This window comes from Ornithodoros turicata, chromosome 10 (assembly GCF_037126465.1).
Source record: "Ornithodoros turicata isolate Travis chromosome 10, ASM3712646v1, whole genome shotgun sequence".
In the NCBI taxonomy this organism is placed as follows: domain Eukaryota; kingdom Metazoa; phylum Arthropoda; class Arachnida; order Ixodida; family Argasidae; genus Ornithodoros; species Ornithodoros turicata.
The window spans coordinates 28,293,473-28,313,564 of record NC_088210.1 but is presented as its reverse complement, the minus strand read 5'-3'; the positions used below and the strand labels follow the sequence as shown (position 1 = coordinate 28,313,564).

At 46.2% G+C, this 20,092-nt stretch overlaps 1 protein-coding gene across 2 annotated transcripts in view; it reads left to right on the top strand.

Moving 5' to 3' along the window:
- The window catches only part of LOC135369689 (uncharacterized), an 80,398-nt gene that overhangs the window by 24,726 nt on the left and 35,580 nt on the right, over positions 1–20,092 (top strand). For both annotated transcript variants that reach the window (XM_064603196.1, XM_064603197.1), the window contains one exon: positions 15,390–15,464. In XM_064603196.1, the coding sequence (XP_064459266.1) occupies positions 15,390–15,464 (75 nt within the window). The remainder of the gene's footprint in view (positions 1–15,389; positions 15,465–20,092) is intronic.

Sequence of the window (20,092 nt, the reverse complement as noted above, 5' to 3'; positions counted from 1 at the left end):
AGGGAGAGAGAAACGAGGAGGAAATCCTACCCCCCACCCCCCTTGTAAAGTGCCCATAAAACACCTCCCGAAATATTGCTCTGGTTACGCCACTGGCCAGATTTGATTGATTGATTGATTGGTGCCCAAAAACAGCCACAAGGGCCTTGGTGTTACACCCGCAAGGTGAAAAAAAAATACTGTGGGGGGCAGGCAGCAAGACATAGGTTTCCCCGCTGCACCACGTGTTCACATCGCCCGCGCGCTACCCGCGCGCTTGCCTTGTTGACGTCTCAATCGGTCGCGCTGCCAGCGCCGTCTGCATCAAGGCGAAGGCTGCTTTGCCGTCGTCGTCGGCGCAGTTTCGCTTCGGAAGGAGCCGCGGGCTCTACGTCGGACTTTCTTCCCTCGATATCTGCTCCTCGTGCTTTTCCCGCTGCATGGTTTGCCTCGTCGTCCCAGCAACGTTTACTGCGGTCACTCGGTGAGCGTTAATCTCGTTTACTGATTCCCTGCTGTATCCTCCGCTGAATACTATAGGGCGCGAAATACGACTGGTCAAACGGCGTAAACCGCCGACGGTTCGAGTCAACTGTCAATATATATATAAATGTCAGTCGTACGTTCGTTATGACACGTTCTGCTCATAGCTGTTCTTGGAGATATTAAATAGGTATAAAACTGTGTACGCATGCTGCCGAATGTTGCTTTACGTCCAGCGTGTGGGCAGCGTGAACACGTTATTTCTTTGGGTACGCTACAGAACTCTCTGATGTCGATACTAGACCAGCGAGAGAGATGTTGTTGTCACAAACCACTTTTGCGTGTTCAGTTAATGCATTCGTTGTTTTCTTTTGTTGTTGTTGTTTTTTTCTTTCGATCATTGAATTTCTCCGAACGGCCTTCATATTTTTCCTAGAACGGCATGCCCCACCTGGATTTCGTCTTCGTGAACAAGTTGCACAACGATAAGTTTACGTGAAGTTTGTTCAGTTTTTACACGACTTCAAGTAACTGTCTTTTTGCGTTTCTTTATTGCGTTCTTTTTTATTATTGTGCGCAAGCATTAAAGTAGTATATTTCTTAGGCAAATCGTTTCGATTTCATTTAAGCCATACAGAACTAATTGACACGAGACTTAATAGGGAACGTAAGCAAGAGAAAACAACAGACAGCTACATTGTCCATTGATCGCATCATTTCCCGTAGCACATAATCTTTGCTAGAATGTGATGTTATGTCAGGTCAAAATACCTCTAAATATGCGGACGCATAAAATACTTTCGGCACAGCAAATGTGAGTAACGCATAGTTTATTCTAACGCCACTGGGGTGCGCCCCAAGTTTTCTCGTTTTCGTCCAATGGCACGACGTATTCACCGATGCATTTTACTCTGCATAACCGCACAGTTACTGGAAGCGTAGTGGAAGTCCCACGCTATCGAATGGTAATAGCCTCCAAAATCGGCGCGCTGAACGAACCAAACATCCGGGACCTCCATTACGGCCTTCCTTACGTAAGCCCGTTGCATAACGGTTTATATAAGGAACACTCGGTAAACGTGAGATTCCACAATACGCAGCGATTAGAGGCGCAAGTAAAAGGTGGGCTTCACCTAACGCTTCCGTGTATCACGTGAAGCCAGCTTTACATTTCACCGCGGAATCTAGGGAACGCTTTTATCTTCGCTTCCTCGTGTAGTGCGTGAAAATAAAGCAGACGCGGTAATTAGAAAAGCACGGTTAGTAAGGAGGAAGTGAATTATATCGTATATCGTTACTCTCAGCCGTGTTCCGCGATTGCTTTCCCACTTGCATTGCGCCGGTACGATGACACGCGCGGGAAGAAAAAAATAAAATGGTCCGGGCAATTTGGGATCCATTTTCTCCGTAATTTTGGAAAGCTCGCTGCTGCTGCTGCGCGCGCGTTACACTTTGCAATTGGCGCGCGCTAATGAGGAATTTTTCGCAAGCAGGGATATCACGGCAGCGGCGGAACGAAAGAAAGCGACCCGCATGCGTCTGCGGGGAATATTGATTTTCCAGGTAACATATACGTGCGCATACGCGTGCACACAAGCATGTGTGTTGCGGTTCGTGACAAACAAAGTTGCCCCAGGTATGACACTGTTGCTGACACTCCTGAAATGAATTCCTTCCCCCCCCCCCCCCAGGCTTTCGGTCTCCTGCCGAAGTTCTCGAGGCGTGAAAAACATTCGGAGCGTATAGAAGGGAAAAAGCGGTATGGAAGGCAGGGGGGTGAGCTTCGGTGCTTACGGATTGAAGACTTTTCGGATAGGTATGGCAGGGTGGTGACGCTTGGTAGTTTGAAAGACCCGTCATGCTTGGAATACCGGCGTACTTTACTGCCAGTGTTTTGTTCCCCTTGCAGAATGTGAAGATAAACTAAGGGAACTTAGGGTACTTTCGTACCCCATTCTCTCTCTCCGTGTTAGCGGCGCGAAGCAACTGTGGCTATGAGTGGCGTACAGATGTGGACAGATGGAGAGAGGACAGCAGGAAGGAGTGGGGGACAGGGGGGTTAATATGCGTCCTGGGCCGACTTCAGAGGGAACTGTGACGAGATTAGTCTGGAAAGTCTTCGGAAAAACCAGGGAAAACCTCCGACAGCACGGCCGGTGGTAGGATTCGAACACACCACCTCCCAGTATTCAGCACGAAGCTTGGTCCCATTCTCTGTTTCCTGGAACTATCCATCGGTATATCCATAGCCCATATGCTTATGAATTGTCTCCGAATTAGTGACGAGCCACTCGTGAGGTTTTTCTCTCTTTCTCTCTCTCTTCTCATTTTTCTTTAAGGCGATAGCTTTAGCGGGCCGCCCGCGTGTAGGTCCGTCCGTGGATTTATAGGGCCACGTGACCTGTCACGTGCCACCGCCACGTCATCGCCAAACTGTGTTTGCGGTACGCTGAAAACCACCATTGTGAAACCAGCAGATTAACGATGCAAGAAAATAAATGAACGATTTCGCGAGACATTAAAGGGCGTTCGATAGAAAAGTTAATAGCATTTTAAAAAAAAGCGCATACATTGAAATTCAAAACAAAAATTACTGCTAATGATGGCCCTATAAAAGCCACAGCATTTAAACGATGCGACTTAACAATATAACGATTTAAACAGTGGCAAAAGACGCACCCATTTCCCCCCCCCACACACTTTTAAATGGAATATGAAGTCGATCTTGTGTTTGGCTATGCTTTCCTATGTGCTTTTCTTCGAATAAACACATATTCGCCCTTCCCCCATTGCCACATAATTACTGGCAAATACGTTTTGCCGAAGCTCATTACTTGCTACATTAATTTGACGCAACTCTTGGACGTGCCACTCTGTCCCGTCATGTTATAGAACTATATATGTTCAGATATTTACAGAAATCAGTTTTTATATTTTTATTATTACTGTGTATTTCCTCTCGACGTCTCCCCCTTAACGAGTTGGGCGCCGCGCGAGCGTTCACCCTCGTCACGTATATCCCGTCTAATCTCGGCAGATTAATAACTTCGTCTGCCAACATTGGGCGGCGTTGACACGCACGTTTTCCCGATTTTGTTTCCTCCCCGTTCCGCCGACCGCTCGTGCTTCATTATGTGAACTTCCCCCTCCGTGTAATCTGCGTCCGCACGCGCGCACGAGCACATGGAGTTCGGGAGCGCCTTTACCGAGCTAGCTATATATATATATATATGTTGTAACATGTTGTCTATATGTTGTCATTATATGTTGGCTATACATGAACAGATAAACACGGTTATACCGACGCTGTTCAGAAAGCGAAAGATATTAACGTGAAGTCATGGTCCACGAAAGCGCAAATAATTTCTTCTCGCGGAATGAAAAATGCTATCATATTGATATCTGCAAACGATATCCCCAATCATAGCGGCAGATTGTTTGTGTAAACCAATCCGAGGCCTCTCCGCACGCTTCTTGAAGGAAACTCCCGTTCCCTTTGTGTTTGTGTCAAAGTAACATCTTTCACTCCCTAAAGAGAAAGGTTTGCGTTATAATGCCCCCTTTAAATTGCTATGATATTCCACGGAGCCAACGTGTAAAATCAATATGAGGTTTGTCGCTATGGGAAAGAAAACAGGGTTATTTTTGAAGAAGGTTCGGAGTTACACGGATGGCGTTCTGAGGAACCCGCGGAATCGACATCCAGGGTCAGGTGGCCATGTGGCACATGATATGTCGACATATTTGACAGTGTCCTTCGTGTGAAAACAGAATAGAAACGGAATAAAAAGTGATGATGATGATGATGATTGTTGGAGTTTTAATGGCGCATTGACAACACAGGTCATAATGCGCCAACACTGTGATTAAAATTAGACTAGTAAAAAGTACGTGCAATACTTAAAAAGGGGAGAAGTAACATCTAAAATACAAGACTAACTCTACACAAGACTTACGATTCCAATGTCTCTTAAAAAATTAAAAATTCTACTGAAAGGGATAATAGCCTCATCGCCAAGCAAGAGCGCTGGGTGAAGAGGCAAAAAATACATATAAAACTCTGTGAAATGATGTTGACGATGGATTTCGTGGTGTGGGCAGGTGATAAGAATGTGGATGACAGAGAGGAGTTCACCACAGTTTTCACAGAGTGGCGGCTCTTCTCCACAGAGTAAAAATTTGTGCGTGAGGAACGGAATAAAAGGAACGGGTAACTTAGAGTAACGAGTTGCCATTTTTTGTAACGGAATTCTTTGCCTCGTTACCAGAAATGAAACTCTTACTGGGTAACGAGCTACTTGTAGCTATTTACGTACAGGTCTCTGTGGGAATCGAATGTCACCCGTGTACTTTGACCCGTGTACTCTGACCCGTGTACTTTGACATCATAGACACGGGCTTGAATAACGCTTTATGTTATAAAGCAGTAGGAGTATCTAACCGGAATAGACCATCTGCACGAGACACAGCAAGCAAAGATATTACGCTACTCAGCTCAAAATTTTTTTTCTCTAAAAGACTTCGCGAATTTTCCCGGACTGCTTACGGATTGTAGCTTTGAAGTTCATTTCTTATGGTCCTTTTCGTTCTCCGTAAAGCCGATCAAGAAGTTGGTTTCGATGAATTTTGAAAAGGGCTTCTCCGACTCTAAACACGAGAGGGAGGGAGAGAGAGAAAAAAACTAGGGCGCGTGCAGAAGAAGAGCGTAGAGCTAAGCCGGCGGCCGGAGCTCGAGGTGGTTCGTGTTCGTGGAATATAGCTTTCTTCGGTGCTTCGCAACGCTGCAACGGGACTGATAAAAGGCTTTGAGCTCGACGGTTGCTCCTGCGATGTCGAAGTGCGTTTGGCATATATGCGGGGATTTCTCACGCGGTCTCTTGTCAAATGCGGGGATTTCTCACGCGTCTCACTTGTTGACCCGCAGGCGAACAAACACGTGGAAACGCCTCTACTTTTTGTTATCGGTAGACTCCAAACGTACATCAGTGCAAGAAGGAGAAGAAAACAAAAAAAAGGAAATCGAGGAATTGAAAGCATTCTCGAAATTCCTTGCTCTTATCGCGTTTTGCCGCTTTTTGACCTTCCGCAGCTGTCGCTGCGGAGCATAGATGAAACGTGGTAACGGCAAGGGTAGTATTGTCGGTCACGCACGGGGCCATACACGGAAAGACGATGTTGCGTTGACGCGGTGCGCGGAAAAACTTCGGAGTTGACAATAAACTGGGAAGAAGCCGTGCGTATCCGCGACTGTCTGTTTCGTCATACGTTCGTTATAACCGCGCGCACTGTACTGCGATAATTCTAGTGTGGTTCTCCGACTGTCTTGTTTGCTTTGAGGGCTTTGGTAAGCGCGCGAGTTTTATATTACGGTCCAAGCGGAATGAAATGACGCAACGCCATCGATATGCATGCTGCAGTGCGTGTAAAGCAGGCTTCACTGTGCGGCTCTTGCGTGATGCGGGCGAAGCACGCTTTACAGGGATTATCATGGTTGGGGAAGTTTGTGATTGCGGAGCAGGTTCGAGTCACTAAATAAGCTGCGTTTCAGAGTATCGACACTGAGGATCAAGGGAGAGCAGGAGCGCCATCTTGTTTCCGCACCACACCGGTACCATCCCCAGTTGACGATCAAAGACAGCTAACATAATGCTCGCTGTGGGATAGAGATGCCTGTATGCTTGTTGTGAGATAATCCATATACTGTCAACCGGAGCGTCCCGGAGTAGTCATGGTGAGCTCAAGGCCGTCAGCCTTGATGGGCTGCTTGCAAACGAAAGAAACATTTCACCCGCGCGCGATAGAGGGCATCACGCGCTAAAGTGCTCTGATGTGCGCGTGCGTGTGGGTAGCGTGGCGCGGAAACAAGATGGCGCATCCTCGCTAGTGGAACTCAGTGTCGCTACTCTGAAGCGTAGCTTATTTAGTGACTCTAGAGCAGGTATAAGGGGGGATGGAGGGGGTCAAGTCCAAGATGGCTATAGAACACTCAGAACAACGACACTGAAGCTTTTCAGGTTTAATATGTAGAAGCTTCAGTGTCATTGTTTTGAAAGTCTGTGACTGGAAGAAACCAGTAGTCCTGTTGGCTGCTTCGCCAACGTAGTTCACTACTGTTAACTCTGTCAGATTTCAACCTCGGGTTCGTAGTTAGTTAGCGAAATCTAGTCAAAGTGACGGTGTTTTCGAGCATTTGTTTTACAAGTTAGAACCCATCCGTTTTACTACATTCGGGAGTAACGAATGCGTGCGAACAGTCACTGCATCCTGTAACCCTGCTACTGCCAAAAAATAAGACAATATTCGGGTACTAATGCGAGTTGCACAATACACGAGCCTAACATAGCGGCTTACAGCACCAAACAAACTCGCCGCGTCGTGGCATTATCTCGCCGATCCTCGTTATTCCTAGGCTGAGCTGCGCTTTTTTGCGAAATGCGCTAATGCTTTTCTAATGCTTGCTGGGATTTCTGAGTTGAATCTATAGTGTGTTCGTTTTCTTGCTCTTGCACGATCTCTCGAGGAAATCACAAGCGGCGATTGATCGCGCTTAACAGGGAAAGAATATTAGAATGTTTGCGGAAGACTTTCTTGTTTTGTTTTTTCTTTCGCTTTGAAAGCTCTTTCCAAGTGATGGTCTGTCGCTGTATCCGCATTTAGATGCCTTCCACTTTGCAAATTGCGAAGTTTTCGGACACGCGATTAGTTCACTAAGTGAGGGGGCGCTGTTATCTGCGTCCGTCGCCGCCGTCCTTTTCGAAGCACTATAAAGGAGAGGAGGTCACGAGGGTATAATTGTCGCACTGGGGTTTTTGCCGCGCTAAGATGTCTTGCGAGGAATAAAGGTTGTCCTCAGAATTGGAAGTCGCCCAGTGCTTTGTCCGAGAGCTTCATTTGAATACGGGACTATAGGATTTGTCGGATTATTTTGAACTGTTCTGCAAGACGGAAGTCGGCCGGCGTGTGGGTGAGAAACTGTAGATGTTTTGTTTGACAATTGGTATGTCACCACACGTCTTGCTGAACCCTACACCCTGAAGTAAAAAAGGAGTGAAAAAGCGATAAAAACCGGGCTCTTTGGTCGTACCTTTTAAAAGCGATAAAAACCCCAGTGCAGGGGACACAAAAGGCCCAGACGGATACGAAGAGCACTGACTGACAAACAAAATCTCAATCCGCCAGGCACACGCTTATGTACGACACCGCTCGCACATCCCCTAGTGGGAGCCAAAGAACGAGATTTAAACATTTTTTTTTAGTGCCCTTCGTATCCGTTTCGTCCTTTTTGTGTCCCCTGCACTGGGGTTTTTATCGCTTTTAAAAAAAGAGTAAGTTGGGTATGAGCTAGTGCTTCTGGTTCCCTATATCCAAATTACTCCCCATTTTACTGTCCTGACCTCCAAATTTACTCCGCCCCGCACTGTCGCTAGACTTTGCATAAACTTCTGTGCATTCAGTCCGAAAAGGGACTAATGGTTGTGCCAGTGCATCTAGTCTCAAAGGGATTAAAACTACTCCTTTTTTCCTAACTTAGACGGTACGTTTCTCACTGTGCCATTGAATGGGAAGCACCGACGAGTGTTCAGGTGTTGGCTGGCTACATACTTTGCTCCAAACGCGGAAAAATTTACCCTGTGTGGCTTCCCTGTACGCTTCCTTGAAAGCGAAATAAGTTGGTTGTCTGATCTGACACACGAGTGAGTTTTCCTATAAAGTGGGAGACAGCGTTTATATCTGAAAACCTACGTCGGTGCACCCCTCGAGGTCACTTTACTTCGGGCTTCGAATACTATAGTGCTCCCTACCGGCTAGCAACCATGATCAAAATGATTGTAAATGAGGTTTCCTTAACGTGCACACGACGCCGATAATCCAGTTGCACCACATAACATTCTCGACATACCCGAACAAAGTTACTTACATCTCCCCCGCCTCACGGCTGACATCTCCTTTTTCTTCTGTTTGTTCCCCTTCCTTGTCCGTTTGTTCCACTGACCGGAACGTCATATCCAGGATAGCTTTCTCCCCCCTTTCCCCCTAACGGGTCGGCGTCAGCGATTCATCGACTTTCGCCCTCTTTCGAAGGCAATTTCTTATTCGATCCCCCTTCCCTTCTTCTTCTAGATGGGGAAGGCGATCCCTCATCCGGCACGGGTGTCGCGCGCGTAGCCGATCACGTGGTACAGCTCACTTAGAAATTCCTTCTCTTCTTCTTTTTTTTTTTTTTTTTTTCGACGCTTATACTGTTGTCAGCTGGAACTCGGAGGGGAAGAACGCCAAGCTTCATCTTCGCAGCATTAGAGTTTGAAGAGGAGGGGGGGTTATGTAAGAAACGCCACTGCTAAAGATGGGGAGAGCCTTTTGTCTGAAATATTTCTCCCCTCCCGGAGTCACATGAGTCACACTCTTCCCTACATCGTCCGACCCACTCCAAGTGCTGTGCCGTCCCCCTCCCCGACTCGTGCGTGTTTCTTTGAGTGCCTCATGTTCTTGATGCGAAAAATTCATCTCCTCTTCCGCTCGCTTTTCTTTCACCCCCCCCCCCCCCCCGCACGCACACACACGGTCTGTCTGTCTGGGCCCTTGGGCTCTATTGAAAGTTATCGCGCGCGTCTGAGCTCATTGCAAAGCTGGAGATGAGCTGTCGAAAATGTTAGTGACAAAATGACACTTCGTTAAGTTTTCACAATATCCGCATCACCCATTTTGCGGTATTTCACTCTAACAAAAAGGAGCAGTAAATTAGGGAGCCATTTACAGCTTCTAGTCCCCCTAGGTTGCAGTTACTCCCCTTTTAGTCCCATGACCCTGAAATTTTCTCCCCGACACTAAATAGTCATTAAACTTCGCATAAACATTTAGTCCCAAAAGGGATCAGTGGTTTTGGCAGTCCGTCGTAGCCCCCCCCAAAAAAGGGCTAAAATTATTTTTCTTTTCATTTTCCTATAGGGCATACGTATTTTGCACACTGTACCGCGGTTATAAGGTGTTGGCATCGCCGCAGTTCATCTACTCTTCTCCTTGTTGGAGCTTACGCTAACGTTGTAGTCTGTGCTGGTGACTGCCGTCAGTTATCATTACTTTTTGTATTACCTGCGAAGCGTGTAACGGCAATACGGCCAAGTTGGTACACACTTCCTGCTCTCTATACGCAAGCGTAGCCGCTTGTTGCCTTCGAACACTGACAGTCAACGCTCTTCATAACATAAATTGTCAAAGTAGATCACAGAAAAAAAAATATATATATATATATATATATACACACGAAAGAAGATAAGAAAAAAGAATAAAGTGGGATGTGATTACAGCTTATAGGCCCCCTAGATTGCAATTACTCCCCAGTTTTGTTCCCTAAACCCGAAATTTACCCAGCAGCACATCGCAAATAGTCCTTAATTCTCGTAATCAACTTTGGTGCATAGAGTTCCCGAATGGACTGAAATTGTTCACCGTGCAGGCAATTGGATTGCGTCAACCGCATAAAGCCTTTTTCATCTAATTATTATTTTCAAAACAGCGATACACAGTGTACGTTAGTAGATTAAGCGTTAATTTTAAAGCGGAAGACGAGATCTGCGTATAAGCACTCTATATAGTGCGCACAAATATCTGTTGAAATTGAGGCATATACAAGGCGGATATTTAATCTGGCAAAGTGCATCCGTTCCAGCGCCGTCGGATAATTCTGCTGGACGGAGCTTATTGAACGTGGAAGGCAATATGGTCTGCGTGTAACTATAATCTCTCCCCGGCTTGGCCGCTCCAGCCATCCATCATGCCCGCTTAAAGCTCAGTTTCATCCAAAATGAGCCAATCCTCGGATCAGAGGACTTCGTGGTACCCGCGTTCTAGGGAATCCAGAAAATCTGATGGCTTCGTGGAAATAAATGTACTAGTATATCGAAACGCTTTCTTTCCAATCTTCAGTCCCCCTGGGGGTCATCAGCCGTATCAGTTTGTAGGGCTGCATTTTTTTTTTTTTTTATGAAACTTGCACGTGTTCTTCCCGGCAAAAATGTGAAATCAAAAACAAACCTGCCCACCGTCGGTTTTGTTGTCGTCGTATAAGGCGTTAATTTGTGTGTCGTTCGTTCGCTCGCTCGCTCCATAAGCAGGTTCCCTATTTGATTCAAAGTGCCTGGTCCCTGGCCACATATAGGGACATCATAGGACTTCGGTCCTTATTGTGAAGGGGGGCTCATTATTTCATTCCCCACATCACCACCATCTTCCACGCCGAGACTGGGAAGTGACACGGGTTCGAATCCTGTCACCGGCTGTGCTGTCTGAGGTTTTTTTCCCCTGGGTTTTCCGAAGACTTTCCAGACGAATGCCGACACAGTTCCCCCCCTGAAGTCGGCCCAGGACGCACACTAACCCCCCCCCCCCCATGTCTCCCACTCCTTCCTGCTGTCCTCTCTCCATCTGTCCACGTCTGTACGCCGCTCATAGCCACAGTTGCTTCGCGGCGCTAACACCGAATTAAAAAAAAAAAACATCACCATCGGCACCAGCAATGGGGTAGAGTATCGATCGCCACTATCGATGAAACGTTCCGGTCATCATCTCACAAAGTTGTTGTTGTGTATTTGATGACAATACACGCTTGGACGGCGTTTGCAGCGCTCCGAAGTTATGGACTTGTCGCACGGAGACACGTTTCACTTATGTTAATGTCTGGGCCAGATGTAGCTTCTGTAGTCGAGGGCTGCATTCAGATTGTGTTAGTTTGAGTCAGTTTAAGACGTTTTAGGGAGCCGGCCCCTGCGGTTGGTCTTCCATTTTGATGCCAATACACAATAAAAGTTTGATGCTTAAATCTGCTTTCCAATGCTTGTCGGGTAGGGCTCTTCGTCCTTGGGCGAGGGCAGCATTATTTTGCAGCGCGATGTGAGTAAGATGATGATGAAGATTTTGATTGAATTTTTAATGCTCAAAGACAATTCCGGTCATAATGCGCCAGAGTGTGGTAAATATATGAAAAAAAACTATAGTTTTAAAATACAACGATGTAGGTAAAAGGAAGTAGTACATGTTTGCAAGCATCGCGTCTTGTGCCATACCCCCAGTCTTCAGTAGAAGGGGACGACTACCTCCACAGGTGGTTCCCCTTCTTGGGTACGGTGCTCAAGATACGTACATCCAGACTTGTACAAAATAACTGCGTAAAAGTATTTAAAATAGAGTACAAAATACTCAAAACTGAAAGTAATTTCAGTAGAGTACTAAATAATCTAAGAAGTATTTAAGATACTATTTAAAGTACTTTAGTATTAGCAGTAAGTGAAACGCGTATTCTGAACGTGGCCTTACAAATGAAAGGAATAAACTTTATCAGCCATGCATATCTTTCATTTGCAACGTCTTGGTGTCAAGTAATGTTTCGTGAACTTTGGTGAACCCAAGTAAACTTTGTTGATATGTTCTGACCCAAAACTTCGTAATCCCTCCTGTATGTCGGTTCGGGTCTTTCAACCTCTGGCACGTGTTTATTGCTTTGATGACCAAGGAAATAAATGCCGGGATTATCTTATTCCTAATCTCCTGGTGATTCACCTGGCAATATGAATAGGAACGGTTTTCTGACGAAGCTGGCTATTGAGAAGCAAGGCCAGGCTTGGGACCAGCCTATTATACAAGAGGATAAATGACAGATTCGCGAATTCCCGAAAAAAAGAAAACGAAGAAAAAGGGGGTTAAATTCCAGTGAGCTGAAAATCTCGGCATGGCGGGAAGCATGCTGGATATGGCTTGACGAGGAAGGAAAGTATTTTGAGTACTGAGTAGCAAATACCGAAAAAAGTATTTTAAATACATTAAAAATACTTGTCGCAAAAAAGTATTGAGTAGAGTACCAAAATACCGGAAAAAGTATTTAAAATACTGTATTTTGAGTACGTACTCAAGATACGTACAAGTCTGCGTACATCGTACCTGTACGGCACTAATCTGAAATGGCGGCTTGAGATAACGATCGCAGAGAGTGCTTGATCAGACATTGCCGTATCTCGGCGGTCTTCAACAGAAGGGAACAAGAGGAGGCTGACGTAATGGCGGCATTCGCACCTCATTGTCTGAGGTCGCAAAGATGCCCAGCACGTGAGTGCATTCCACCAGTCACGAGTCATGGAATGGAGGATGGAGAGTGTCGCTTTGAACTGTTGCATGGCAACTCACTCGCAGTTCCTGACCCGACGCCCTTGTTCAGGAGCTTGTATTCAACCCCCTGACCTAGTCTATTTGAAATGCTAGTGTGAGCCAGTCCACGTCAGAAGACCTCTACTATCGTCACGATACATAAGAAGTGCATGTGTAAAGTGAGATATTGCCACGCATGTCTGCGTGCGCCAACTAGTTATATGCTGGTCCTAGTTTGGCCTGTAGTCACGTCTTAATTCATCTGCGTTAACGATACGGGTGGGTGTATGATGCACGTACTTAGTATTCATCTCTTGCGAGAAAAAAAAAGAAAAAAAGTCAACATTCGCGGTGAAAGAACATCGACAAATTGCATCAAAGACTGCCAGAACAACAGCTATATTCCTTCATCCCCCTTCCGTACTTTTTTCCCGCTGTTGGCACGCAAACGATGAGTCTATTCTCGCCCGCGGAATAATTGGATCCTTATTCTTGAAATACGAGCTGGTCCTTTTTTTTTTTTTTTTTTGTTCTTCTCCTCCGAATTACATTTCTTCGTATAACTCCGTTTCCTTTTTATTTCGAGCGATCTTTCATGAGTGTAAAAGAGTTGCCTCCGGAAAAAAAAGGAGGAAGGAAAGATCTGTCCTTGAGCACGCACAAAAGGCACCTCCTCCTCTTTTCTCTCGAGAGAACATCTTCTGCACCAGCGAACGTGCGAAGAAATCGACTTCTCGACGAAGCTCCTTCGTTATGCAAAGTATGGTTCAGAGGTTTTTGGGGCCCACGCGCACCGCCATGCGGATGTTTTTTTCCTTACGAGCGGCGTGTAATGACGTCTTCCATGTGATGGACGCTTGAAACGATGCAGCTTCTAAAAAGAGAGAGAGAGAGAAACATTCGCCCATCTGCAGCGTGCACAAAAGGTGGCTCCAGAAGAAAAAAATAAAATAAAAATAAATAAATGCGCTTCGTTTCTTTCGTTCTCATTTTGGAAGGAGAAACAGAGCAATGCATACATCTAAATAATTATGTTATCCTCTAGCTCTCTCTTCACTCGAAGTAGGTGCGTGTGGCTTATTCGTAGCATGTACACTGTACGGCCTTCGCGTGGCGACAATGGCGGTGCTTTACATGCACTGCGCCGTAATATTTTTGCGCGTATGCTGTCGCGCGTTGTTTTACGAGAGGAGTTTAGGAGATAGCAACTCAATTTTTTTTACTGTGCATGCACGGGTCCGGTGGTATCGTAACAACGACCTACACATTTATACCTGCTATCAGCAACCCGCACGTAGGCATCTCCTGAGCCGCTGATACATCTAGATTACAATTAAGAGACATTTATATTTAACTTTGATCGCACGCGTAAGTAGTAAAGCACTACTTAAGAGAAAGCGTGCTCGACGGATCGGAGCACACGCTGGATGTATTATTCGTCTTGGGACTTGGGGTATATGTGAAGCAGAGGGAGGACATTGAGGAATAAAGGAAGGGCTGCGATGGCCGTGACAGCGTCGCCCGCTGGCCCCGTTGCACTCGTGACGGATGGCGCTCACAATGGAAGCGGAAGTTGACGCTATAACGCCTTGTCTTCCCCCTTTTTCGGTGGACGAAGGAAGAGGAAGCTATACTGAATCGAAGGAAGTCAGATAGGAGAAGGCGCGTCTCAAGTGGAGCGGGCCCGTGCCAAGCCGTAGAATGGCTGTCGTAAATCGCACGAATGGGAAGGCGCAAAAATGAATGGAAATTATATGTGTGTGTCGACGAGACAATCAACGTCCTGGCAAAGTATCCATTCTGTGTCGCATGTAGATGCTACAAGTCGAAGTGCCGTATATCCACATCGTTTTTTTTATTCTTTTAGCATGTAGTGTGTAAGGATAAGTGTGTTTTGATGTTGACTTTTGTTGTCCATGTTGACGTTTTTCCAAGGCGTGTGTCTTGAGCACAAAGGGAGCACAGATGGTAGGACAGCCTTCTTCACAATTAGCGCAGTTACTTAGCTCTTTCGCCATAGTTTAGTGACAAACTCGTTAGTGGCTAATAAGCCCGTCTAGTAATTTTTATTCAATCACGAAAATGGGAGCCACATCGAAGCTGTAATTCGAACAACACGTTTTTATCTCAATACTAGCAGGCACTGTGGTGTCGCGATGCAGTGACACAGACCAAGAGTTCCGCTGAATATCTGCGTGTGAGATAAAAATAAAGAAGGATAGAGCGAAAGGAATGGGATAAAAAAAAAAGCTGTCCGCACTGGGGTGCCGACAACAAGAAATAAGTCCGCGCTGTCCACAGATGTGGTCTCTATACTGACATTGGGTTCGGACTGCGACTTCAAAAAACACGGGAACTCCATTAGAGGTTTTGCTGCAGCTGTCGCACACTTTCCTCTCTTTGCCATCTTTCGCGCGTAGCTTCCACTGAAGCGACAAACGTTTGAGGGCTTCACACAGCTAAACATGCGCGACCGCCCTGCGCAGTGGCGATATGTCGTGTCGGATTTTAATAAACGGGATAAACAACGTGGGAAAACACACGTTTATGAATATTTCTCTGACATTTTGATGTGTTCTGTCGTTCTGTTCCGAGTTAGTTGAAACGGAGTTTGCCAAACCTTACGCTTTGGTGCTTGTTTAAGGACCCCATCCCACTCATGTAATAATAATAGGGTTGGGTACCGCCACTTCTGACGTGAATCGTCTCATGTCACCATCATCATATATCTGTTGCTGTGTAGTTGTTGACGGAGAAATATCCGTTCATTTCAACAATCGGTTTATTTTCAGAAAGCACCTCTGAAAAAGGCTGTGTCTGTCCTGGTGACCCTCTCAGGGATCAAGATATGCAGCACCGATGGCAAGGTAATTCCTTTCCTTTTCGTTCACAAACGTTCAAAGTTGAGTAACTATGGTTACAGTGATGCGGTCCGCTTTGTATACGCATTTTAGGCGCAACTGAATATATGTACTGCATATATATGTACGGGGATGTAGCTCGATGTTGAAGGAGCGAAACCAGCGTTTTTGAAGAGATTTGAAGATTGCCACTGTGCAGCGCGCTGCACTATGAGATCGCTGTTTCGCTTTTCAACGCCTTTCTGGCGAGTCTGCTCCAGGAAAAAAAGTTCAGATAGGAAGTCATATCGTCCATGCAAAAGGCAGGAGGAAATCGGAGGAAAGCACAAGTACGAAACTTGCGCATGAGTGCATTCGGTCGCGGCGGCGAATTGTGACCTCTCTGCTCCATTCATATTGCGTCATATTCGCAGCTCTGTCTCGAAAAAGAAACTCTGCCAACTCTCGCCGCAACACTTGTATCGAACGCGTTGTCGTGCTTGCTTTGTGTTCCTCTCGCCCTCTTTATATGCCATTAAGCGCCCTTACTGTCGACCCAGTGCTTTTTAATCATGATCCGCTCTGCAGTGAGAGTTTTATGGTCCATATACAGGGTGGTCCACCAACCATGATAGAAATTCATAGTAAAAAACGTACGTCCCGGAGAGACATGCGGTCAAGGATTTTTTTATGACAATAGTGGCGTGTCAATGTAACCTCCTTTCTTCGCAGCTTTGCGCTCAAACTACGAGCCGTCAAAAAGAGAGGCGGAGCCAAGGGCTCATTTCCACGGATTATCGGCGAATTTATTTCGGCAACTGCCATTGCATTACGGGTGGGATTATGTGCTATACTGAGCAAAATGACCACGGGGAACCCATTTACGCAAAGAAAACGTTAGGTTGCCTTGGGAAATTTCGGAGTTCAATTCAAGAAATTAACTTTCCGTCAATTGAAATGAAATAAAAATGTTACCAATATGTGGCAAATGTTATTGGCAGAAAAAAAATCCCTTGACCGCATGTCTCTCCGGGGCCTACGTTTTTTACTCTGAATTTCAATCATGGTTGGTGGACCACCCTGTACGTAGAAAGTGCACAGAGAAGGCACAGTCTAAGAGGAATAAACATCCTTTTTTTAAAATTCCGTGTTAGCACCGCGAAGCAACCGTGGCTATGAGCCGGGTACAGACGTGGACGGATGGAGAGAGGACAGCACGAGGGAATGGGGAACAGCGGGGGGGGGTAGTATGCGTCCTGGGCCGACTTCAAGGCGAAGTGTGTGCCGACATTCATCTGGAAAGTCTGCCTAAAAACCCAGGGAAAACCCGAGACAGCACAGCCGGTGACAGGATTCGAACCCGCGTCACACCTCCCGGTCTCGGGGTGGAAAGCAGTGCCCCTAACAACTATGTCACGCGGGAGGTCGTTTAGTCCTTTCTGGGAGTAGATGCATTGTCACACCCATTAATCCCTGCCACACCCATTAGTCTGCATACCATTTAAACTTCCCCATTGTCCCGAAAGGCAAGGTTTCGTGCATTCAGTCTCTTTCTGGACCCAATGGTTGTGTGAAATTGAGGAAGTATTTGCAGTGTTAGAGCGTAAATGTTAAGGAAAAAGGGATTGAAATTGGGAATAACTGCAACCCAGGGGATGAGAAGCTGCAGTTGCTCCCCAGTATGTTTCCTTTTTTCCCCTTAGAGTGTACTTCTGTGATATCGAGATAGATGCGAAAATTCTGAGGGGGGAAAAAGTGATTCACCCTTGTTGCGGGTTACTGATAATGGGCCGGAACGAATTGCAGAAAAGCAGCTTCCCATGCATGCCTCTCATGTGTACGAAAATTGATGTTCTTCCAAGATCACCGTACGAACTGGGTGCGAGAGAGAGAGAGAGAGAGAGAGAGAGAGAGAGAGAGAGAGAGGGCTGAAAAAAAGATGGAGGTTCCTTTCTGTCATCAAAATCGGGGACAAAAGAAAAGAAGATGGAAGCTGTTCAGAGGAGACTCCGCTAGGCGCTCGGTTTTGCTTTACTTTATTTCTTTTTTATTTTCGTCGTCGCCGACTTCTCGAAATGGCGGCGAAAATTCTCGGCATATCTCGAAGTTCTTTGCGGTTTGCCTCAGGACACAAATCTCAAGTTTTCGCTCTGAGCTGGAATGTTCGGCGCGCGCAGTTCCGGCGCTTATTTCTGTCTTGGGTGTGATAAAGCGTGAAAGCGCTAAACAGCGTAAGAGAACAACCGAGAAGTTCCTGGGTGCGCGTAGAAAGTTTGCTTAAGGACTGTAATAGCTCATGTGCTTTATGTGGAACTCCTCGTTTGAACAAAGCCGCACCCTAACACCCTAAAAGGAAGCGAAAAAGAGTAACATAGTAACGTCGTGATAGTAACATTAGACTTTGTGTAGATGCATTGCCACTACCGTTATAGTCCCTTTTGAGACTACAAGCATGGGACTAAATGGATGTCAGAGTGGAAACTGCATTTCACGCTCTTTTTTTTTTAATTCCGTACGAGCGCCGCGAAGCGGCTGTGGCTATGAGCAACGCACAGACGTGAACAGATGGGGAGAGGACAGCAGGAAGGAGTGGGGAACAGGGGGGCTAGTATGCGTCCTGGGCCGACTTCAGGGGGAACTGGGCCGACATTCGTCTGGAAAGTCAGCAGGAAAACCCAGGGAAAACCCCAGACAGCACAGCAGGCGCGGAGATTATTTTATGCTTTGTCCTCATAGTCTTATATACATAATCCATGCGCATGAATAAAAATTCCATCTCCATTTTTTTTCTTTTACAAGTCAATCAGTCAACAAAAATACTTTGACTCTGAATTAAACCGCCGATATGTCGAGTAATAATAATTGATCACTCGTGGCTTTGCGTCGAGTGAGGTCTTGTAACATGCGCGGGGCATAATTTGTCACTCACAAAGAAAGAAAAACTATCCGAGAAAAAGAAAAAAAAAACGTACTACTCTATACGCAGGAAGCTGCTTAGTTGTATTGCCCTCTCCCATCAAATTCTAGATCAAATTGCAGGACTATTTGCAATCAATGCGGGGGAGTAAATTTCAGGTCAAGGGACTAAAATGGGGAGTAATTGCAATCTAGGGGCCTAGAAGCTGTAATTATTATTATTATTATTTTTTTTTTTCTTGGGAGTGTAGCTGGTGCAAGCCTCTAAGATCGGAGCTATTCGTTGATTCTCTGGAGTCCCACGTGGTGCACTTTGTTCGCTTGTCTGCGATGGCCGTTTCTTAACCACTTACGAGGACGTTGTATCGTCTCGACGGGTCACGGTCGTGGCGTAATCACGCCTCTTTCCTGACCCTGTCCTCCCGTCTGAATTATGGGCTCGCCCAAGCTTGCGCCTTTTTATTTCATCTACGAGGCGTTTCTATAGCCACTGTATCGTAGCCCATTTTCTTTTTTCTTTCGTCCAGTCCAATCCGATCCGATCCAGTAGCCAAGCACAATAGGCTGTACTTCTCTTTCCCTCACGCTCTCTCCACACTCCCGTGGGCCCTATATATTGCTGGTAGTGGCCAAGGCCATGCGGTAAGAAAGTTTGTAGCCACATGCTGATTGGTGGATTCGTAGTAGGCGCCGTATTTAGTTCAAGATTTCAACGTTGCCTTCTGTTGTGCGTTTCGACTCCGTTGAGGAACGCAGGTTGATTGATTGATTTTAAAAGAAAAAAATGGAGATGGTAGTCTGGAGCCACTCGGGACTGGCTACGCAGGAACGCAGGTTGTATTCTTTACTGCAGTTTATTGCTCGGATAAAGCCGCGCGCTAGAGGCCGAGACGCTGTCGTAAACAGTATAGAGCTACTGTATAGACCTCTCTCTGTTTGTAAACAAATGACGTCATAGTGTTCGACAGCGCCACCAATTTGGTAGAGTTGAACTACGCTCGAAGCTATAGGGGCGAACAAGGCCGCGCCCGAAAGCCACGGTCTTGAGGGGATTACGATGGTCCCTGAATGGGACGCGACCTTCGGTCCTACTTTTATTTCAATAGGAAGCAACGAACAAGTGCCCATTCGTGGAACCCAGCCCTCCCCTTCCGATTTGTTTCGGTTTCAGTCTGTCTACCAACGTCATGATGACGTTTCTCGGGTACAGGTCTATTGGACTGACAGAACAGTCTGAACGAGGGCACTGCGACGATGACAGAAAAGTCGCATTATGTGAGAGAGAGAGTCATAAGAGCGGCGAAAGAGACAAAAACGCCTGTAAGCCAGTCTTGTGGTCACCCAGCGTGTGCTCTCCAATGAAAACGTGGGAGTTTTTTTGGCAATGAAAGTATGGGAACTTCACGCCGGCCGTTTCGTAAGAACCAGGTTTGTCTCGTCGGTTTGTGTAGACTTTATCGTGAAGACTGAGCCATAGGTTTCTAGTTACTTTTCCTTACACCATATTTTGGATCATTTCATCACGTGTACCCGACCGTCTAAATATGTAGCTGCTGAATATGAACCCGCGAATGTTCTGCGGAAAGAGGCAGGCTAAGCCGAACCGAAAACCGTACCACAACCGGTATTTTTGCCGGAACCGAACCCGAACCGAAATTTTCATGAGACTGTTGAACCCTAACCGGAGCAGAACCGGAAAAAATAGTAGCGGTAACCGGTTCGCAACAAAACGGTTCGGA